The sequence below is a fragment of the Ptychodera flava genome (assembly GCF_041260155.1).
Source record: "Ptychodera flava strain L36383 chromosome 3 unlocalized genomic scaffold, AS_Pfla_20210202 Scaffold_26__1_contigs__length_13983176_pilon, whole genome shotgun sequence".
In the NCBI taxonomy this organism is placed as follows: Eukaryota; Metazoa; Hemichordata; class Enteropneusta; family Ptychoderidae; genus Ptychodera; species Ptychodera flava.
The window spans coordinates 2,302,366-2,326,877 of NW_027248280.1; the positions used below are offsets into that span (position 1 = coordinate 2,302,366).

Sequence of the window (24,512 nt, forward strand, 5' to 3'; positions counted from 1 at the left end):
CTCCGCTCGTGGATCTTAAGTGTTGGAATCGGGATATGAACTTAGGTGACCTGAGCGAAATGAATCAACAAGCTTGGGATGGGCTGATAGGGGTCAAAATTGGTCAAACTCAAAAGACGTTCTCCAAATTTTACCCATTCCTCAACGGCTTATTCTCTATATTTCCCGCCGGTGTTGTAGGTCAAAGAGTACCCCGTGTGCAGATCAATATTACGTTTTGAAGCCAATTGTATAATTATATTGTTCCAAAGTGTTGACGAGACAAAGCCGCGCGTCGGAACATCGCTTGACAGCAAAACTATTTGATGCGGGGCCTCGTAGAATTTTGCCAAAAGTATAATTACATATCAATCCGGATTGTCCGGGAAACAGAGAATTTCCTGTGCTTTAGGTGGCTAAGATCACCTGCGCGATCTCCCGAGTAGTATAATATCTTTATGAAAGCTAAATCCCGTGCATACAGATAGGCTTGGTCGCCGATGAACATGCCACTAGTAGATCCATGATGTGATCAAGCACTCGTACCAACTTTGTCACAAAACAAAGGCTTTGCTTGTTTGACAGTGACATGGCCTTCTCTTCGGATATCTTTCTGAGGTACCGCTGGACTACAATAACTTCAGATGGGTCAAATATACCACGGATAGGATCGGACTTAATTGCCTGAAAGTAGGCGGATAGCTTAGATAGCATATTTCTGGCTGTCTCCGCCTGCAGTCGCTTCGGAGACACAAACGGCAATTGACTTACATGTCCTCCATATCGGCAGTGATAATGGTGCACATGCGTCTTTGCATACTTGTCCTTAAAAACCAGAAACCGCATGATGATGTACATGGTGTCTTACATCGAAAGCTACCAGTAGAATAAAATTACACTAATATTTGACGTATGTTCCTTTGGTTAGAATGACCACTGTTTTGTTCATTATCTGCGTTCAATAAGTTTTGTCAACTATTCAAAATACAAGCGCCCTCCACGTCGATGATGTCGATTAATCAACATAAAGTAGGTTTCTTAAGTTAACAAAGGACAAAAGCAATCGAGTTAATATGGCGTGTTTACCATCAATCAATAATCTACAATTTTCCACACCGCATTAACACCATCACGTCTTCTAATAACTGGTGTTTTACATTCGTAACCTTAGTTATTGAATGAGTGGTATTTATTCATTAATTTTGAACATTATACAAACATGTTATATTTCGTATGTACCGATATACTAGGCTTTGTTTTCTTATGTATAACACAGGGTTGTTTATCCGAGTCAGCTTCCAAATACTACAGTATAGTTTCTTGTTGTTTCTTGCTCACTCCGAGGAATGCCACCACTTGTTAAAACGACTGTGAATGTTTGGACCGCATCTGCTGTCGAAAGCGGCAGTGAGACATAGACTGAATATTTTCATTGCCGCCAGAGTGGTGTCAACAATACGGTCCCCTTTGAATTATGCTCAATAGTTTATAGAAATAATCTTACAACAACAATGAAACCACCACACGTGTTGACACTTTTTCAGCTCAAGTTCTTCATCAACCGAGATAAGATTCGTTATCTATTCTTATCCCTAGAATCCTCCACTGTAATTCTAAACGTATGACATTCGCCCGCAAATGAAATGTTAATATTGTCCATACTCGACCCTAGCTACTCTGTGAATAGTTCTATTTTTTTCAGATCTTTCAATGGAAATCATTGAAAACCGAACCATGTGTAGTAAACATAGAACAGCTTACGATGGATTCATGCGATAAATACAAGTAGATAAATACAAGTAAGCATTCATACGTACGCAGAGCTACCTATAGTGACAGGTGGTATAATTCCAACAGAGTGACCTGGACTATGTTTAATGAATGGCATTCGCATTTCCGATGTTTACATTCCGACAAAATATTTCAGAGTTCGATGCACACAGCGTGTTGAGAATTCGTACGGCATGTTGGACACAACAAAAGGCGCCTCTTAAATGCTCTAAAACATATATGTCTTGTTAAATGCTAACCAAATGGCTATAAATTTTGGTTTACAAGTCATGAGTATGTGACCTCCTCTGAACTCTGATCTAACAAAGGACACGCTTGGCAGGATTTTAAACGCACCTGGATACCAGCCACCTCATTCTATCAACATAGCACAGTTGACGCCGAGTGACCATCGGGTGTGACCTTAACAACCCCTTTTCATAAGGTGCAGATTAAATGATATGCAACTTAGCTCAATAAACCAGGCGTCACCGGATGTACGGTTGGTATGCTTCGTCGTTCAATCACCAGAAAATAATTGTCAGGTATGGCATGAAAATTTACAAGTTGCTTCATTTAGGATGCCACTTCTTCACAACGACAAGGTTCTTTTGAATATGTGCCACATATGAAGAGTATCAAACATTGTGATGATGAGCTATAATTTCCATACATCTATTAGAAAATAGTTCATGATCAAGTAACAACTGAAATTATGCAGCAGTAGACCGTGCACGTAGACCAAATGATTAAATTTATAGAGTGGGTGTCAATTCGGTTCCACAACTCAGTGTTTCAGACAGACATTGCTTGTACAAAACAAACGATTTGCTTGATTATTACGACATATTTGAAAGTCACCGCCTCATTGATAAATCACGGTAAACAAGTATTGGGTGCCTTTTTCTAGACCGATAGTTGATAAGCTGATTACAATTTACCTACGATACCGTCTTTTCCAACAAACTCCGGTCGAATACAGCGGAAATCCACAAGGACAGATTGCCCATATTTTGATTATGTCAGTAGTTTTGATTCATGAAATGTCATTTACATTATGAAAGCTCTGGTAGTCGTAGGCTGGTTTCCCTTTCCGAAGCTTGATGTGAAAACGTCTGCTTTTCATGAAAGCGTCCCATTGCTTTAATTTTCTTAGTGTTGCATCGTGACCTTCAGCCGCTATACCTATACACACAGTTACCAGGCCGATTAACACCAAGGTGACGGCACGCCCCCAACCATATGTGGGTGTGATACCGATATCACCAGCGATAATCAGCAGCTCTTGACGGATGGATTGCACTAAGGTGGATGTCTTAAAGCCCATGGTTGACTTTCGGAGAATTTCAGTTAGGTTACTAGCCTCCATTTTGAATCTTAGCGTCTTCTAGAACGGTTTCCTCTCAGATCTCAACAGTTCAGAAACGGTATACGACGGACAGGATGAAGCAAAGTGTTCCTGCTTTCAATGAGTTATTTTTGCCCCGTCAGGAAGAGCTGTGTTATCATGCTGAAAATATCTTCATGATCATACACTCATGACATTTACTCTAACGAACACATGCTTGCGAAGATCACTGAAAAGTCAGCTGTGTTAGGCAGCTAATACCAAGGACACGCACGCTTGAGACAGTTATGGCCGAAAAGGAAACCGTTTACATGTATATGCCAAACTTTATTACTTGTATAAGAGAAAGGTTGCACGGCCTTTGTCACAAACTGCATGACGGATAGCCGCTCAACTTATATAAAAAGTTAGTGCTATATAGGAATCATAGCAAAATTGAATATGGTTGACAGAACAGCTAGCGATACACAAAACCACCCATCTGTCAATTGGCCTCGGAAAATGCCCTGCTATTATTGGGGAAGACCCGAAGGGAGGTGGCAACAGTCACTGCTACTACTGTTATCTTGTAAGTCAATAATATATGTGCAATGCGAGTTTCCAGGTGTTACTTATCCGCTTATTTGCGAGTCACGCTGTCGTGTAAATACATAACAAACTGACTGGCCTTACATTAGCAACATAAAGAAAGGGGAATGCAAAACCGATAACAATTAAGCTCCCTTCAAAATGAAAGAGTAAATAAAAAATACGGAATTCGCTTGGCAACACGTGGCGCTTAAATGAGTGAACTGGATGCGTTTCGAGATACCCGTGTTAATCTGAAAAAAAGAAATTATCCAATTCATATTCTGACGACACAAACTTGTGATTACCAATTCATCAGGCTACGTCACTGTGATGAAGAGGGAATTTTTACAGACGCCCGTTTGATATTTATCATGATTTATGGCAGAGAACGCTCTTTATGCTACCTGATGCTGGAATATTTCTGAAAACTTGCATCAGAGCAGCCAGGGCGTTACATTTCTCCTGTTATACTTTGCTTGTTGTATTGTTTGCATTGTCGATTGGTTGCGTGCGGGCCAACAGCGAAGTTCCTTGTCTACAAATATTCCATCCGGGGCTTCCAGTATAGCAAGAAATGTCGCGATCAATTAGTAATTTGTACGAGAATGTCTCAAAGTTATCTGTGTAATTCAGAAGGGAGGTCACACTAGTTATTTTACGTGCTAGATGATCCATCAGTAATTTTAAAGGCATGTGCTGGCGATATGACTTGAATATATTCGTGTCGCATAGTTTTCCATGGAAACGAAGACAGTAGACACAACAGGCTCAGGCATGTCCTCCAGCGGCCATGATGTGGCCGAACGGTTTTGACTGTGATGTCTTCGCTATAGGTGACTGGGCGCCGTACGTTGTGAGTTCGAACCTGATCGAAAATCTACTGAATTTAAATATCGAAATTAATTTATCTATGCAGTATAAGTTCAGGTGTCGGTCGGTTCATGACAATATGTGCAGATAACAACATTCAAATACACACATTAAAATGAGTATATCTACAACTCGGGCGAGTACAAGGTTCTGAAAACGGCATTTTTAAGCTTTGAAGCTGATAGATAGTACTATACTTTTGAATCCGAGTGGGTTCCGTCTCTACTTAGTAATATCAGCGTTTTCCCTCTTACACTTATTTCGATTTAGCGCATTAACGTAATGCTGTAAGCACACAGAAAATTGGTAATTTCAGCAGAAGTATGTGTCATAATTTGCTCTGTCAGATATTAATTGACATAATTATTATCGTGACATTGTGTCAGACTGTTATAAAGTAGTTTTTCAACATTTATGTTATTTAACATTATTCACTATTTGCTGCCGACAATTTATATTATTTTAGATTCAATTGAACTTGCAAAAGTGAAGTATCATATTATGTGATATAATCATCGAAATATACTAAACATATCTACGCAAAATTTGAATAAGTTTATAAATAATTTTGACTAGGAAGAATAAAATCATAATACAACCACCGTGATATTTCTCACCATCAAAATTGTTCTTGCTTCAAGTGTGACCGAAAAATTTCATGAATGAAATCTAAATGATTGAAACAACAGTTCGAATTCATCTTAGATAACATCATCGGGACAGATTACAAACCCCTGGTGACACGGTCCCTCATATCACGAGGTTGGAGGCATGTGGTCTGCAGTTTCATGAATCATTAGTCAAAATGATACTGAGCTTGATATGAAGACGTCTAATTCCATCTCTTGTTCATGTGGTCATCCACTGCTTTCCATTTATCAGCATGAAAGCTTTTCCCCACACGGATTTCGATGTGACAAGGTGTCCCTATGGCAGCCAAGAGAGACAACTGGCCACGTCTATTAATATTCATGTTTACTTTACATCTCATTTGTAAAAAAAAATATTTTACTAGAAATGTTATGCTACATTATTCCAAAGTCTGTGTGTTCAAGGTGTAGTGTTGATGATGAGAGTGAAAAGAGATCATACCGGATAACGTTTTGCAGTGAAGGTTATCTTGAAGTCTCCAGGGCTTGTTTTTTTAACAAGGGCTTTGTGTGATACAGAATGCACTGAAAATTAATAGGCGTATTGAGGGAACAAACATTCACAACCTCGGTTAGTGTTTTGAGATTATGGAAGTTAATATCAATGTTTACCACCATGGTAATTAATCTGTTTAGAAGCCATGACTAATTAAACTCGAGTAAAATCGGCTCAGGTACAGCCAACACACATTCCCGTGTAACCGAAGACGACCCGTTCTCGTTCGACTCTCCTTCTGTATTATTATGCAAATATGTTCAACGAATCGAAGTTCACCGGAAATATGGCTTTGTGCACTTTCGCTTTATTGCTTGAAGTTTTCTTTGGTACATAGCATCGAAAGTATTGAATGAGTTGACACAAGTGCTATAAAATCGTTTTATCTAGGATCCCACTGTCAGCATAAAAATGAATTTGAAATTGCGCTGGGCATGAGTAGTAATGAACATTAAAACGTCTGTCTCAGATGCTTCGGTCACCAAAACATGTCGTTGCTTTTTATTTTCCAATCGCTGCATCGGCCTTCAGTCAGTTCATCTGAATATTGTCGCCATGCAAATCATCAAACATAAACTAAAGGTGATGACACGCCCTCTGACCCAGCGTAGCGATGACGTCGATATCGTTTGCGATAATCGACGTCTTTGTTGGGTTGAAAACAAACGCGTGAATGTATTTGGTCTGAGCCGATTCTGGAACTTTGGAGAGTTTTGGTAAGATAACCTCTAAATTGTATTCTTCAAGGCTGAGTCTCCTTGGCAGGATTCCTCCTAAACCTTCATTCTTCCGAAATGGTAAAATGACAGACCGGATGAAGCAAAGTGTCCCCGCCAAGTAGGGTTTGTGTAATAGAGCATGCTTTCAATGTCTTCATACACGCGATTGATATCAACTCATATTTATAGAAATGTTATTTTGTCGATTTGTATTCTAACGAACACTCGCTCATGAATATAATCACTAAGAGATATTGGCTCTCTACACCTGACGATGTTGCGTGGTATCAAGGAGGAGCAACCGGTAACCAAAAAACGTGATTGAAGACGGTGCTGAGCCATTTTTTCGCAGTCTGCGCAAACAAATTAAAACACTACCTGGCTGTGACCGGTTCGATGTACATCAGAGGTTGGGTATTCATAACACTGATTTACCCCTGTGTCCGTACACATTACAAGGATTGGCATTCACGTATTGTGGCCTCATCACCATTTTCGTCTCTCTCAAATTTCTAAACGAGTCGCATTTCAGTTGCTATCAGCACTCGTACGTTTGGTGTCTCCTTTGAATAGCTGAGGACGATGAGTTTAGCAATTCACCATACTTTGACCGTTGAAGTATCAAACATCCCATACCCGGGTCAGACGTCTGAGTCTCTACAAGCCGGTAATCGTGTGCTTTCAGGTTCCCAGAGATACATTACAGTCGGTTAGTTCGTTTTACAAAGCTTGTAGCAGACAGGCACAAAACATAATGAGCATGGGTAAAGCAATGGCCGGCAAAATCAGCATCAAACGTGTATGCCACTCTCTAAATAGAGATGTTTTTGAAATGAGCAGCACGTGGCATTGCACAGCAGACCTCCACTTCTTAATTCAAGTGAATAATAATTTTAAAAGGTTGTGTGTAGATTGTACGTGAGCTTTGCCCCATAACAAAAAGGAAATCCCCCGGTGATCAACTACAGACATCTTCCCGCCAGTCGAGTCAGGCAACAGCCTGACCTCCAACTCTTGTTTGTCAATTATTAAAAGCTTCCCCTGTAAAATATAAATGACCAAAATGTAATTTATATGATTCTTTACGAGTCTTCTGATAGAATGCATTTATGACAAACTGGCAGCCTTTAACTCTTAAAACGGCAATGCCAATTCGAGCACATGTTGAGGACCGAATCAAAATGAAAGTGAAAACGCAATATGCATGGCAACTGTTATGGCGGTTCTTTGAAGGCGTTGGCGGAATGCATTTCAAGACGCCCTCGTATTTCTGATTATGTGAAATAGCTCATTACTTCTTACTTATTTCGCAAACTGTTACATATTCATGAGGCGAAACGACTTTTTGGATGCTGGATTATTTGGAGGGACTACAGAGTCTCAAAAGTTATAGAATATTCCGGGTAATATTAGGATAATGTCAAGGCAGATTTCTCCCCTTCTAGCTACTGCATGCCAAACGAGAAAGAGTAATGTCGGTAGATTTATACTCACTATTAAACGTCACCACTCAGTCATTCAGATAGGTTGGCATATCGTTGAGTAATTTACTGTATCGCTGTATATTTATTGGGCTGTCTAATGACATACTTTTCAGAAAAATCTGGGTTAATCTTCCCTGCCACATTATCGGTCAAACGTTCAAAGTTCATGAACTGTAGCAGCCAGTTTTACGACAACGGTCTTCCACAAAAAAAAAAAACTATGTATAAGCAAACGAGCGGGTAAACGCCTCGCGCGGGAGGAATGTTGGCAAATAGTTGTTTAATATTAACTTCACCAAAGTTTTAAATGATCCTTTAAGTGAACATATCGATTTTTCTCCCGAGATGACAAAGTGGAATGGTCACCTCGACAAACGTTGATGGTGGTGGACAGGTAAAGGTTGTAATTGTTTTGACAACAGTGACCGTTTCTATATAGGATCTATATCATTTGTTTCAGTCAAACATACCATTCTTGTCATATGTTAGAGCTTACACCTTGTTGAATGTTGAATGCCCATCTTCACTAGACTTCCGCGCACGTGACCTATTCTTGTGCGGATGTCGGTAGGCCTGTCTGTTGCTACGATATCTAAGGAAAGACTGATAGACTCGGATAAAATCTGTCTCATACATTCTGATTATTGTTACTGATGACTAAACATACTTGTTTTTTATTGGTATCTCTTTCATAATTAAGCCTAATTCGCCTACTTAATCGTCTAGAAATACGATATTCTCAGAATGACTGCATTATATACGATGAATTTTCTGAACAATAATCATGTTTGTATTTTGAGATCATTAAGCAGTGCACGTAACCCTTGATAACATTTAACAGTGTCGTACCAGGTATTTGAAAACTTGCATCTTTAATCCTTTTGAAATGAAGCTGTATATCAATTATGACCATACAACATTATGAACTTGGCATATAATTGCTCACAACAGCGTATGAGTAAACAGAACGATTTATCATATCGTTGTTTACGTCAATAATTAGTAATTTGCGCATTAAACTGTCTTTGTGAATGTTTCAACATTGCTAATTAAGCCCAAAGAAGGACTCACTGAATTCGATGCATATTGTCAGCGATATTGATGCTAAGATGACATAGGCATGAAGTCAGAAAAAATCAAATATGTCATTTCACCGACGCATACTGCGTATTCTGAAAACACTGGCAAATTTTCCGTTTACACCAGACATCCCAGTATGAAGCTTATGGCAAAGTTATTTTAATTGCAGGATACTTTGTTATAACTAACAAAGACTAGAAGAGGGCGTCCAACAGTTCCAAGAGCCAAGATGAGCACCCCAAGTAGGTTAAATGATTTTACATTGTCAAGCATGCAATTTATCATTTATATTTACTTCTGCTTTCGGAATTTTATGCTGTTAAATATTTGTATTTCGTCGCTCAGTATTGATATTTTTCACATAACTTGACAACAAATTATAAGCATAGAGGTAAATCAATCCTGTGAACGAAAAGTGGCATGACTTTGGAAGCAGGCAAACAGTAAAAAGAATGATACATTCAAACCTCATCATCGAGGCATGTACAGTAGACTGAGAGTTTTTCATGTATTTGGTTTACGACTGTGATTAATACCGCGCTCAACTATGAAACTATGCTAATTTGCCATGTATTTTCTCAGAATTATTTGTTTATTTTCATGTACTCTTGCTTGGAGTCGTTGATATTGCAATCTATTGATCATTTTTCCATATGTTCTTTTATGTCATAACAGGCAAAAAAGCACAGAGCATACCACTCTGCTATCCCGACAACTTTAAATGGGACAGAGACAATGGTGTTCTCGTCAAAGGAGGTTCGACTCGCGGTAAACTAGTCGTGTGCGAAGATGCGCTGGAAATCTTGCGATCCATCGATGGTCCAATCTGTCCAATAGCTGTCACAGGACCGGCTAGGACAGGGAAATCATACATAGCCAGTCAACTAATCGAGCCAAGACCAATAGACTGTGTGTTCACAACGTCAAATAAAATGAAGCATCTACAATGGGTAAGTGGAAGTGGAGATTGTGTTTTTGCTTTATATGAGGCATTTTGGTTAAAAACAGATCGGAAGTAAACAGGTTTTATGCACCTAAATATGATTGTTAACTTCGATATGACCCAAAAAATCTAATCTTTGCTGTGCTAAATGTGAAGAATGACCCTTTGGATGGTGTTTGGGAATTTTTTTCTGATCTGCATTATACTTTTTGTTTTGCCTATTCAAAAAATCACCAGGCATATGGATGTGCACCGAGGTGTTCAAGAAGACTCTAGAGAATGGAATAGAATGACTGTGATTGTGCTGGACACTGAGGGCCTCGGTGCCTACGATGCGTACAAGAAAGATGATATGCAACTCTTTGCATTGATGTGTCTGCTGTCTTCCCTTTTGGTTTACAACTGCAAAGGAGTTATGTCAGCCGAGGACATCAAGCAATTAAGGTAATTTTGTTTCGGTAATATAGATCATTAAATACTGTGTATTTATGTATTCAATGCAGTATTTACAGTCTAACACAGTTTAGCCCCTATAGACATTCTATCAGATATCATTAGACAATGCATGTCCATCATCGCCCTGAGAAGTGGGATACTCAGCAATAACTCTCTTTATTGATTGAAAGTAAGAACTCGAACGAGTCCAAAGTCAAAGGTCAACACTGACCATAACAACTGCACATGCTCATTCCCTCTAAGCTTGGGTGACTAACCCTTACCCTAACCCTGCAAGAGATGGCTTCTGACACTTCGAAACCGAAAAACTCTGTTGAATTTTCAACTTACAATCTTTGGAATTAAGACTCAGTCTTGCTTATGTGCATCCAGGTTCACTTAGGACGTAGTTCAAGGGCGTGGAGTTTAAAACATCGATGCTACATCGAGTGAAAATCAGGTCGCTCCAAAACAAGGTGAGCACAGCATTCAAGATGGGCGGCAAGACGCATGTTCTAATGAACGGGAATACAGCAATGTCAAACCTCCCACCCCTCCTATGATACGAAGGACACAAAGTATGCTCGAATCCACGGTTGCCAACCCAGAGCTAGTCTCCAACAAGGGGCTATCATCAACCAGAACGCCGACAAACGCAGACATTCTGGATATCTTGTAACACATTTCATGGCGCATTGACAACAGCAGTCAAGCCATCGAGGACATCCAGCATTGGCAACAGCCCTTCTTCAACCCCCACACTAGGGTATCTACCTCACATATTCCTGCAGGAGCCCCTAGTATAATGACAAGAGTCAAGAATACCGCAGATATGTCAAGCTGCCTCTCAACTCAAACCAGGGTCGATGATATTAATTGGGGAGAATCTCAACCAAAGAAAGTAGCAACTCCCCAGCGATTTCAAAGGGGTCAGAAAGTGACTTGAAAGGTTACACCTCACAGTCTCCTGTGACATCTGCCAAATTACTAGTGATGAGGAAGACAGAGGAAAAGCACAACAGTTGTTGTTTGGACAAGTTAAATACCTCCAGTGCCTACTCAAGTTGGTCAAGCTCAAAATCCCAGAATCAGTTATGAGCCACTGTCGAAACAGTTTCTCTTGCCCGACTCAAGTCTATACTCGACTCAAGAATTATCGGATTCATCGAATCAAAATTATCATCTTAGGCTGCAGCCCTGTATAAGCAAATGCAACAAAAGCAAATATGCAAGATGAAGACCTTGCAATACTTCCACTACCCTGAAAAGCACTGTACAGTTTAAAAACAGTGGGAAAAAACAACCAGAGGGGAAAGCAGCGACCAAGTGCACCATTTCAGCAAAACAATCACCTGAATTTTTCTTTCTAAAAATCAAATGCTGTGACAAGGTCAACAGTCAACGCCTACACCTGACCCAGATGGCATTCAGGGGCCAGCTGGGAAATAGTAATAGTAACAACAGGCAGATATCAGCAGCCTGGACCTCTGTCATTGTTTCACTGCAATGCAATGGTCCCTGTTCCGCGGTCTTTACATGCAAAACGTCATCAGTGGGAACAAATTCATACCCTTGGGGTGAAATGCAACCGACTTTCCAATAAGTTCAAAATTCCACTGAAAAACAGCTCAGCTCAAATATTCAAGCAGAACCGTGTTATTGGAGATACAGGATGCCATTTGTGGACACAGTGAAGGAAGGGTCAATGATGGCATGCACGACTAAACAACAATGTGTTTCACCTCTGCCGTATTACCCAAGAAAAACGGCAGGATACTTTTGATATTGGATCTGAGGGATACTTGAATGTCCTGAAATTTGCTTATGAAGATCTGCACACAGTAACAGTCACTTGCCAATTCACCCTGCCCATTGAATTCTATTGTCAATCTAATGGCAGGGCAAGTTTTACCATTACAATGTCCTACTTTTCGGCCTGGCGCCGAGCCCTTGGGCACTCACAAAGCTACGTCGCCCAGTCCTCTGATATCTTCACAACGAAGGTCAACGATTATCCAACTATGTCGATGATTGGATCTCTTTGGCCAGACATACCACCAAGTATTGACCAACTGTAATCATTCATTGAAGGTATTTCACAAGCTTGGTCTACAAGTAAACTTTCAAAAGTGACAACTGATTCCAAGCCAGAAGGTAGAGTATTCAAGTTATCTTCTAGACTGTACCGAAGGACCAGTGTATCGGATTCCATGAGATCGACTACACGATGTGCGTCACAGTGTGAACAGACTTTTACGACAGGCCATCCAGAAAGCAGTTCGCTTCGTAGCATAAGTATCAGTACTTTGTATGTCAGCGGCAAAAGCAGTCCCTCCAGGAATTCATCCTTCGCATTGTACAGGCTGATTTTAGCCATCGATCCAAATGGGCGACACCAATTATTCTTCACTGCAATTCTAAACTTAGAATTGTGGAGAGATCGCCTCTAGAACTGGTATGACCGCAGTGTCATTATCCCAGCATAACGTTTGACATTGCAGACCAGTTCAAGTTTGTGCAGTGTTGGAAAACGAAAAAGCAAGCAGACTTTTCCTCAACCTATAAGCCAGCAATCATCGAATTACAGGGAGCTGCTCAAAGTATTACTTGAACTTTATAGCTTTCCGAATCATCTTCCAGATTGCCACGCTCTGCCTGGAAAAGACAAAACAAGAGCAGACAACCTGTCTCACCTGTTGGATGCGGTCGATGGGAAACTTCATCAATTTTTCACACGTTGAAACAGCGTTTGGGTCCTCGGGCCATAGACAGATTTGCAGTGGTACACATCACACAACTTCTCCGAGACAATTCATGCTTTTGGTATGAACACACTGAAGCAGTGGATGCATTGTCCAAAAATTAGGCAGGGGAGAATAATTTCGTCAACCCACCACGGCAGATCTTACCAAAGGTACGTTATTTGTCACATTTTCCAGTGCAAGGCTGTACCAACAGTGATAGCACGGTTATGGCCGAGCCAGCAGCGGTTTCATCAACTGCGTCAATTCCTGTTCGACACACCAGTCTTCATTCCTAATCTCCCGACATTTCTACCAGGTGCAAGCAGAGCAGAATTGCAGATCTTAAAGAAGGTCATTCGCCACATTATCCATTGCAATGCTGTAACAACAGTGCAGTGATAGCACCGTCGTGGCCGAGCCAGCAGTGGTTTCTTCAACGGCGTCAATTCCTGATCAACACACCAGTCTTCATTCCTAATCTCCCGACAACATTTCTAACAGGTCCAACCAGAGCCAAACCAACCACAAACACACACTGGGCAGGGTATGCATTCAGAGTGTTTGGGGATCTGAGAAAGAGAGACTTGGGTGTCTTGACAGCATGATCAATTTACTGTCTTTTTCGCTAGCTGATGCCACCTCTACGAATACAACTCAATATTATGTGACTTCTGAGTGATGTAAGCCAAGAACTAGCACAACCTATGGTAGACTCGGCGTATATTGTTAACCAACTTGACTGACCAAATCTTGGATGTGACACACCATTATCTACAGTACAAAACAGTATTTGCTGCACTGTTATCATTTACTGCAGCAACATGTCAAATATTTGATCATCCACTTTTCAGGTTACAATGATCAAATGAATCTTCGCAAGAAAACTTGCACTTTCTGGATTACTGAGACCATCTGATGCTTCTTCCAGATACTGCACAATTTCTAGTTTTATTGATACATGTGTTACAATTCGATTGAGTCATACTTTACAATGTGGTATTCAAGCCAGATGTCTCATTAGCCCATATCAGCCCATCATGGGCTAATCAGCCCATATCACTTTATTAGGGACAGAGAATAATTATCAAATAGATTGCCAATCATTAAAGATTAAAGCTTGTGTAGATACATAAATCTACCCCGTGAGAGCAATACATGCATATATCGACCGTACAAAATTAATCAAATCTGATGGGGTCAATAGACTAGTCTTTCTAACCCTAAATAGACCTTATCGTGGAATGTCTACACACTTAATTGCTGCACACCTACTAAAGCGTGTCATGCAGCAGACTTAATTGCTTTTAAAGTGAAGTCTTTAAGACCCGGGGTGTAAATGCCACCCTCCTGACTAGGGTTAATTCTAGTTACATACTTAAATTGGCAGATGGTACTTTGCAGATGTGTCCTTCAAACATTACATACATAGCCGCAATGCGGGTGTCACGGACAAAATACTTTACCATGATGTTGCTGAATATCCTATGCCTCAGGGTGACCATAGGCATAAAATGCCCTAAGTCTCAAGAGACGGGGAGATAAGAGGCAATCCTCCACCATCCGCCACCTCCAACAATGTTTATAGTTGCCTTTTTGAGTTTTTCTCCTGTCATTTATTCACGTGACACATTTCCTGTTATTTAATTTACAAGTATTAATATTCTCATTGGTTATAACTTGTAACAGTTTCAAAGCCTCGCTTAGAGAGAAAGATCATGAGCAGTCATTGTGCTCCACAGAAAGCCTGCACTTCTGTTAACATGTTTTCATTGCTTGTCTGGTGTAATAGGTCCTGTTCCACTTTCATTGGGTTGGATTTAATCACTTAGCCTTGATAGCAAACTAGTTTTCACTAGTAACGATAGTGAATGCGTTCTGCAAATATTAATTTGGCATATGCTTGTCTTACGTAGCTGAATACTAACATAGAAGCTTTGAATGTTGGCCATGCAAAAAATAATCGTATGCTATCATTTCAGAGACATACCATTGTCATGCAAATGTTAATCTTTCACTCTTTTGTATCGAAGTTGGTCAGGAAAATTAGTATGTAGGACCTCATAGAGTGAGTTTACAAAACAGCATAATAACAGAGCGTCAAGTTGCTTACAAATGTATAAGAACGGCCCGTCACGGGAAACCCAGTAGTTTCTGTGCAAAGACATTGCCAATTTCTCTAGGTGTGGTTTAAGATGCTTAAATTATTAAATTACATGTTCGCTGTTAACGAGATACAATATATTGTTTCCCTGACAATCTTAACAAAAATCGAAGGTACTTGCCTTGATCGATCTCTTCATCGTTTGCTACTACTAAATCTTTCTACTTGCTTTAACAGCTTAGTGGGAACACTTGATAAAGTCCTTCGGGGAAGCAAAGAAGGTGGCAATAAATCGCTGGCTACAGACTTCATCAACTTCTTTCCGAACTTCATGTGGTTGATACGCGATGTCACATTGGAATTCACTATCACGAGAGATGGAGAGGAAGTACAGGTGGGAGCGAAAAAGTATATCCTTGAGGAGGTACGTGATATTATTCTGATGAATATATGCTCTAAGAGACGTACATTCACGTTTATCATCAAGGAATGAGTCGGGATTAGGTTAGACTATGCCTAGAAAATGTGTTTGCTGTTGATGTGTTTGGTATGTCTACAAAACAGTAAAGTACACTTCACAATCGCCACCAGTACGACCGTTGCTGACTTCACCAACAGTTTTGTTTCGATTGACCTTCAACAATTCATTAATCATTGGGTGTCTAATAGGCAAGTCGATTGCCTGTGTGATGGGTCACCTACATAACAGGCAAGATGAAAATGACAAACATTAAAAGTCCCAAACGCTGAAAGAGGGGCAACTTGCATTTGGTTAATGTGACATTTCAGTGGCCCCCATGACACTGAAAATACGTCTGTTTCTAATAAAAGGTTATTCTCGCTCGATTTACAGGTGCTTAAGATAGAGAAAGAAGATTTCAGATCCGATGAGAAAATTAAGGAAAGTAATCGCCTTCGCAGAGTTCTGTTGACGTCATTTCCGATGTTTGACGCTATGGAACTTACCATGCCATCGCTTGATCCAAAAGTGATATCCGTGATGAATGAAGGAGTAAATCGAAATCGCTTAAGCCAACTATTTCTTGATGGTATAGACGATTTCGTCTCCAGGTGTGGATCACTTATGAAACCTAAGAAAGCCTGGCCCTACGTTGGAAATATTCATGGCAAACGTAAGATCTTTTCATATCTGTGTCAAAATTCTATCAGACAGATTCTATGTTGCTGCGCGAGCAGATTAATTCATTCTGTTCCCTAGAGACCGTTCATTATTGGATCACGATCACAGTCAACGAACCTAAAATTGCTTGCCTTCACCCCCTCCATAAAAGAAACAATGCAAAAAACTAAGACTGACAACGAAGTCATGATCCAAACTTCCTTAAAACTTTACAAATTGATTGAAGTTAAAATGATGAGAGATGATTGACAGCAAAAAACAAAAGAATCCGCAATATAAAGCGTATGAGCCGTTTACTCGTTTTCCATTCCTCAGGGTGACATACAGTCAGCAAAAATGTGAAAGGAATAGTCTACCCAAAATTTAATCAGCTGTATAAAGGTTTATATTTATGTCATTAAAGCATTTATCATCACTTTTTGCACAGAATCAACGATTTGTTGAAGTTATTTACGAAAATAACTATCAATGACCTTTGTCAATGACGTTTGTGCTTCATTCAGGTGTTTTGATATGTACAGCCATTTTTAACACGATTGGAACTAATTTGGGATAATTGGATGATGAAGTCATGTCTATTTGATCTGCAAATGAAAGCTCATCTACTTTTCTTTTTAAGTTATGAGTTATTTGTAATTTGGAATATCGCAACATTCAGCTAAAGGACACCTGACTTTTTTGAGAAATTTGAAAAATATGAAAATCCAATTATCCCAAATTAGTTCCAATCGTGTTTTTTTTAACCATGTTCCTGTGAAGTCTCATTTTAAATGTTTTTCAACCACGTCTGATTTACGGCAGTCATTGTAAATGGATGAAGTTTATAAGAAATTCACGTGTTCCTTATGCAGGACGTGTTAATAATGCAACCATTGGTATAGAATAGTTCACACCAGCAGTACAAACATTCCGAAAATCCTTAATACAATGCGACTTTTGATTTATTCCTCTTCACAGAGTTTGCCAAGCTCGTCAAGCAGTATGTCTCAGAGTTCGCCATCAACAGTGACGAACTATTCATACACTCCGCTGTAAACAAAGTGATGGAAGCTTTGTTGAATGAAGCAGAAGAACTGGCATTCATGGAATATCGTAGTGCCATGGACAGTTTCGCCAAATCAGCTCTTCCGTGCCCCACCACGAAATCCTTAACAAGCATCGCGGCTGTCACTTCAAGGCGATGAAAGTATTCAGAGACAACACAAAGTACATCAACGATGCTGAACTTCTGCACAGACACACACAGCATCTTGAGGTATGGCTTCACAAAACCTTTTTTGCGATCTGTTTTAGTAACACCACATTTACACTTACTGTCTCAAATTATACTAAAAAACGTCGTGTTCATTGGCACATATTTTAACTTATGCCTATTGTATTTGTTGATGTCTGAAATTTGTATACAATTCATAATATTTTCCACCTGTTTTCCTATACTCCGTACTTGTTTGACATCGGTCTCAGTTATAAATCCTGAATGTTTTCTTTCACTATTACCATAAACGCTCATGTCTGCGCCTCAATACATCTGCCTTACTCTGTTCTGCTTTGCATGGCTATTGACTCTACTATTTCATAAGTTGTTAAGTTTAAAATATGTTTTTCATTGCGTATTTTTTAATATTTTTTGGGTTTGTTTTTAATATCTATTATAAGGAACGGATAGCGAATTTTAGCAAAGATAGCAATACATGCATCAGTGGGCACCTGCACGTGATATTGGAGTCCAATGACAAGAAGTCCGATGCTTTTTGTAAACAGCTGGTGATGGAATTGATCGAGGAGAATGTGCGTCCATTGATCAGCCCCTTTGGCTCACCGAAGCAGTCTGCAGATTTGAATACTGCTATCCAGAAGGTGGAAAAACTGTACAAAGAGACGGCAAGAGGTCCACAGATGTTACACGTCTATAAAACACTACTGGCTGAGGTGTGTGAGTTGACAATTACTATTAAAGAGACCACTTTTCGAAGAAACTAGTCTTGTTATCAGTAACCCATGAATGATGAATCATCACTGGTGATGGTATGACGAGCACATTCAAGACAACGTTAGACATTGCCTCAGTGCCTTACTTCCTGAAATTGACCATAGAGCGTAGATTGGGTACAATATATGCAGGCATATCAAGTTATGATAATTTATTATATATTCTTCTTTATTGTACCTCATAACGATGGAATTCGCATTTCAGGAAATTATCAAGTTTTCAAAAGCCGCTTCCAAAAGCAGAAGCAGTAATGAAGACAAGAATAAGGAACCTGACAAAAGTACCAAAATTGATGTGCTGACCGTGGAGAAAGAAGAATTGAAGGTAAGTGTTACACATAGTTCGTAAAATACCAAGCAACTAGCCTAAAAGAGAAAGGTTGTCCTCCCAAACAACAATGGTCCACAATATCTAGATATAATTGAATATCAGCTATTACATGCAACCATAGACACTTACCTTATTTCAATTTTGACACGTTTCATGATGAACATTTTTGTTGTGCAGTTGTAATAACAAACTACTTGAATCCAACTGCAACAAATTAGGGCAATTAAACCGGCTTATCTTTGCAGTTGTGAAAGAATATTTTGTAAGATGTTTCCACAACACTGGACTAACGCGCAAAAAGAAATCACTATGCAGAATCAGTGAAAAATTCATTTATACTACATTCCCATCAAATGTACGTTTTTGTGCACTGGCAGTAAGCTAGGCAGAATATCAATGATCTACCGTTGTCTGTTGATTTTCATGAATTTTAATTCAGTGTTTTTTTAAATATTATTTCATTTCAGAACAAGGAACAGTTTAAACAACAGATCCTGGAAATGAAACACAAGGTTGAGGATAGCATCGTAAGTACGGCGCTAACGTTTTGCAGTCGATGTCTTAGTGCTAGCATTTGTTGGGAACGGTAGAACGTCAGGTGGGAATTTAAAATCTATGGGATGGGAGTACCTTGGGGCTGTCACAGCACTGGTCAGTAGCCATGCATAGCCTTAATCATTGAAGACTACACGCAGAGATAAGGTCAGACCACCTATAAATAGACACCAATATCTGTTTGGGCGAACAATGTTAATACCTTGCTGACAGAGAAGTGCACATTTGCACACAAAGGGATGTGTTCTTCTCTGTGTATATGCTTCTTTCTCAACTTAATCATGACATTCCCTTTGATTCCCAAATTCAGCGGAAGGCAATGCAGGATGACGTCGCCAGACAACAATCCCAATCCGCAGCTGACAACAAGGAGAGAAATGCCGCCGTGTCGACTCAAATCAAACAGCTATTTCTGACCCATGCTGGATTGGCTAAGGAGCTGCAAAATATAAACGCTGCGCTGGAGCAAGAACACCAAATGTCCATTAAACTGCTGAACGAGAAAACAGAGATGACTTCACTGTAACACTAGACATGTTATCGCATGCTGACATCAATTAAGGGCCACTATACAGGCACAACAAGCGACAGCCCCGTCCAGTGTTGTTAATTTTATACTCCATCTTAGCGAAATGGGCTTTGTAAAGCATATTATCTCGAGCAACCTTCCATTTTGAACACAATATGTCAACGCTACAGTTGAGATAAAGACATATATAACGGTTGCCAGCAAAGGTTTTACAAGGCTAGATGGAAGCAATGAGATTAGGAAATATTTCGACTTTTTTGTCAGAAAAAACCTTATTTCTAATCAATTGTCCAAAATGACTATTGTGCCTGTTATTTAAAGCCTCAAAGGCGTACCGAAGATTGAGATCACAGACGTGGTATTGGTGTTTTTGACGAGGCATTCATATGTATCTTTGTGAGCACTTGTGTAATGTCTTCTCAAAACCTCTTGATGTTAAAGTATTCAAGCATCAATTTGTATATGCTTTAAGTGAAGACTGACATATTAACACAATCCTATCTTGTATTAATGAGTGTGTGTTTGTGGATGCATAGCATCATAAGGATACGTTCACATAAGATACAGGCCATAGATAGTATTTGTTATTGTAAGTAAATAGTCATATTGATAAAACCCTTAAGGATGAGATTTTGATGTTACAACGCATGTCAACTATTCATTTGTTTGTAAATAAACTGCAGTCATGATTACACCCTAAAATACAATCTCAAATGGGGTCCGAATATGCCAAATCACACTTGCGACCTGCTGGTGGAAATTGAGTGAGATAAAAATTTTGGTATACTCACCAATCTATTGAGTTGTAAATATACTAGAGTTGTGTCAGAAAGCCTGGTATATGTAAATGTATGTCTAGTTTATTGACCAGTATTTACAATATTTGTAAACTTCGATTGAATTACCGATACACATACAGAAATGACATTTGAACTGTTTTGAAAAACAATATGACAAATACGTTCAATCTGCATACGATCTTCCATGTAAAATTGGTCATTATGTTTTTATTAAACTTTTCAGAGCCATTGTACGTGCTATCAAAATTTGAAATCAATTTTTTCCCCAAGAGCGACTTATTCTAAACATTGTCGTATAGTTATATACTTTTAATACAATGGTCTAATATTTTCATGTAAGGTATTGAAACAGGTTCATCGTGTGAGGCCTTTGAATCACGTTTCCAGTTAACCTCAATGTGACCTCAGGTATTACTGTGTGAGTTGTAGAGTGGGCAAAGAAATCGTCTATCACTCACATGCTGATGTCTTAGTCACCTTATATCGCCATTTTAGTAGTTTCCAACAGCAAAGACAAATGTTAAAATATTGCTGCATATTCTTTTATTCACAGTTGCTAGCGAGAAAATTCAATTCTCCCAAATTCATTTCGAGAAATCACAAATGTCGCTGGCTTATGGCGAGAGTTCTTTATTTCTTGCAGATTCATAGGAAAAAAATTCTCGCGTGACTCTCGCACACAGCGACAATTTGTCCATTTTCAAAAGTATCACAATATCTTCTCATGATTAATTGGCATAGGTTAATGTATTACTCAAATTATGTCTGCGAGATAATGAAGTGTAGAGACAAAATTGCTAATTGCTAAATATTCTCATCTTTTATGGAAAGTTCACATTGGGTGAGTATAGGGTGGACTTTAAAAACTTTTCGCTTCTTCGACTTATCATTGCATATGCAAACTAAAATCCGTTGTAAATATAGGAATCGCAAAAAACGACGACAACAACAACAACAACAAAATGTTAAACAGACAACGCAGTAGTATTGACGATAAAATTATTCTTTTACACTTGAACCATAATAGCCCCGTCGAGAACTTATGCAGATCACTATCAGGCGGTATGTTGGTGAGAAACGAAGGATAATGTTGCCCCTTGCTTGATTCACACACTTGAAACTTCGCTCATATCCATGTTATTCTTTCCTAGGAAGTGAATTTCTTTCACCGAATAAAACATTTATTTTCTGAACAAATCTGACTAATTTTTTCGAGAAAGTTAGGACTATGCAGCTAGTGGATTCTTCAATGTCAGCGAATTGACGTTGATTGTGCTAAGATGTTGGACCCCCACATTGTCTAAAAGACGGATCATATTGTGTTGTTCTTGGTGGCTTAGGTAACAGTGAACAAATTATCAGCATCTTAAGCATCATCAGGACCTTGGATAAAGAGCGACGAAGAGAGGATGCAAAATAATAACGCTATTAACAGTCTAAATCGGATGAAAACAGCCTGTCATTCCAGTGGTGTAAAACTCAGTACACATTGTGTAGTTCTTGGTGACTTAAGTCATAGTGAACAAATTATTAATAGCGCCGGAAGCATCATCAGTCCCAATGATAAAAAGCGTCAAAAGCGTAAAGAGAATGTAAATGAACAACACCATTGACAGTTTAAATCGCGTGAGGACATCCTCACAATCCAGAGGTAAAAATGCCATCTTGGCCAAGTTCAGCCATGCTTGGCCAAGCTCAGTCACGGTTGGAGTATCAAATTCAAAATGCTAAATTTTAGGTAAGACGAAACTCAAAAGACCGCGCCCTACTTCGCCTCGACCGTTTGCTTTCCTCTCAGCCTTCCCAATAAATCAAGGTTTATATTGACCTTTTTATACCACCTTCTTTAAATCAGATTTACATGCTGTTTCCCACGAACTATATATAAATTAAATACCACAGACCTACGCAGCTGGCTACACTTTTAATGGCTATATGGTCATTGATAATTTCCGAGAAACTGTTATCCGTTACACTTTAACACTCGAGCAGGTGATCATTGAATCAAGGTCAGGTCTTTTTTAGACAGGAGGTGATTTATCATTGTTGTTCTGAAATTGAAGCTAAAGGGAGAAGATATGGTTCCTTCTCGTCCTGTTCCCAGGATTGATATATTCAAAACTACCAGTATTTTGCTCTATTTTGTGTGAATTCTGTGAGTTTCAGTAAAAAAACATAACAATGAGAGGGACTTTAGAGTTTAGTCAAAGAGAGGGATGTGAATTTAGTATATCCCCTTTCTGTTACAGTAGCAACCAAGCACAGCACTTCAGATCAATCAACGTTTCAATGAGCTTTCTTCCGGTGCACTTTCATCGGACAGTTTAGTCAAACACTTACAATGTCACCCAATAAAAATCAACAATTTCCGTTGCCCTGTTCCATTCGTGACGCACTTAAGTTATCGTTACCAGGACGAGCGAAAATTTCCACCCCTGCTACAGATCTACATTATCGGTTCCATTCTGATCCTGTTCACCTTATCACCGTATCCGACATTGATAATATTTGAACTTTGGCTTCTGTACCTTGGCTTGGTCGCGCGTTAAAGTTTTACTGAAACCTGCGGTGCACTTCAAATACGAAGGCCAAAGTTTTCAATAGATCCAGCGTAGATAAAGTCATAAAGTACGACGGGAAACGTCAATGATCAACATTGAGCAAGGCGGAATGAATCAGGGTATTGTATAAGCAGTTATGGTAATACCTTTGGTTCTGATCACAGTACACGGAAATCTTTACACTTTGTGTCCCATTGCACTTCTTTTAAATTTTGTTGAAATCCAAACTGAGTCATGAAAGGACCAGTAAATGTAATTTTGGATGATTTTTACACTATTTTATTTCTTTTGATGTCAAGTACAGTTTCTTGTTCTTCTCGCATGTGTAGAAACACATTAATCAGTTTACTAACTCAGCCTATATACATGTAAACTGCATTGTTATTGATAACAAGTTGAATTCAGGTCAGGAATAGAATTCAACAATAACAATATATTTTGTACCCATAGACAACATCTTGATAAGCTAAAACAGTTTGTAATGAGACTTATCATCAATACAGACTTATCATCAATACTGTCAATAGTTACAACTATTTCCCCCTTCATACATGATAATCATCGGCCATCGACAATAACAATTTTACAGCGTGCAAGGAAAGACATGAGAGGCAATACATTTAATTCTACTTCAGTTGCACAGGCACCTCATAATTCCATTTGAGTACTACACATAACTGTGCTTAAAATCTTTACAATTCTGTCAAAAGAAGATGTGGGAGTATCATCATACAAAATCTTTAAGGGCGCATTTTGCGAAATGTATTCCTTGCAGGGTCATATTTATTTTTGCATGGGTATTCGGACCTACAAGGACATAAAACGGTTCATTTTCACATTTTCTACTTTGACGAAAGGATATAATGTTGGTTAGCCTTAAAATATGTGCAAGCAAATGTAATTATTCAGTCTATTAATGCGTTTATCGTGTTTTATATTTGACATAAAAGATAAATATTGTTGCTTGGACGAAACTTGTAACATGAGTTTTTCTCGATGTTTTAGCCATTTAAGGTAGTATGTGTCTCGAAATTTAAAGACTTACACTTTTGCTCAAACTTTTTCTTCTGGAAACTTTCAGCCATTGTCATTCAATTTCAGGAATAGAAAGTACTGGTCACTGTGCAAATTTTGGTAAGAGAGAAACAAATTACCTTATATTTACTGATATTTGAAATTCAAAACGGCAACGACCCTGTGTTAATTCTATGGGGTAAAATAAGGCTTTTCGCTTTTCATTTAAAATAAAAGCAGTGACAATATGTATTCCATACCCTTCAAAATGAACCATCGAAGGTAGTAGACCAAAAAGTATTATAAAAGTTTGAGAGTCCGAAAATCTGTCCCCAAGGCGCATTCTACCTTAAACAAGAAAATATTTGTTTGGAAATATCTGAAATTTCAATGTCATTGATCC

At 39.0% G+C, this 24,512-nt stretch overlaps 1 protein-coding gene across 2 annotated transcripts; it reads left to right on the forward strand.

Annotated features, from left to right (window-relative positions):
- The first annotated feature begins 6,292 nt into the window (after positions 1-6,292).
- On the forward strand, positions 6,293-20,767 carry LOC139126096 (uncharacterized). 2 transcript variants are annotated; one of them, XM_070692150.1, is made up of 11 exons: positions 6,301-6,399; positions 9,136-9,208; positions 9,642-9,916; positions 10,147-10,353; positions 15,427-15,613; positions 16,043-16,322; positions 17,288-17,585; positions 17,987-18,259; positions 18,525-18,644; positions 19,118-19,177; positions 19,516-20,767. In XM_070692150.1, exons 7-11 carry the CDS (start codon positions 17,511-17,513, stop codon positions 19,729-19,731), a joined length of 744 nt encoding a protein of 247 aa, XP_070548251.1. In that variant the 5' UTR covers positions 6,301-6,399; positions 9,136-9,208; positions 9,642-9,916; positions 10,147-10,353; positions 15,427-15,613; positions 16,043-16,322; positions 17,288-17,510; the 3' UTR covers positions 19,732-20,767. The 2 variants fall into 2 exon arrangements, 1 of the variants encoding a protein (XP_070548251.1); XR_011550465.1 differs by lacking the exons at positions 18,525-18,644; positions 19,118-19,177; positions 19,516-20,767 and having other exon boundaries at positions 6,293-6,399; positions 17,987-18,126.
- Positions 20,768-24,512: the final 3,745 nt, after the last annotated feature.

Bases quoted from the DNA above. Each gene is read 5' to 3' on its own strand.
- LOC139126096 (XM_070692150.1), top strand. From the start codon at position 17,511: ATGAAAGTATTCAGAGACAACACAAAGTACATCAACGATGCTGAACTT. The intron at 18,260-18,524 runs GTGTGTGAGTTG...TTCGCATTTCAG, and splicing joins ATAAAACACTACTGGCTGAG to GAAATTATCAAGTTTTCAAA. The intron at 18,645-19,117 runs GTAAGTGTTACA...ATTTCATTTCAG, and splicing joins TGGAGAAAGAAGAATTGAAG to AACAAGGAACAGTTTAAACA.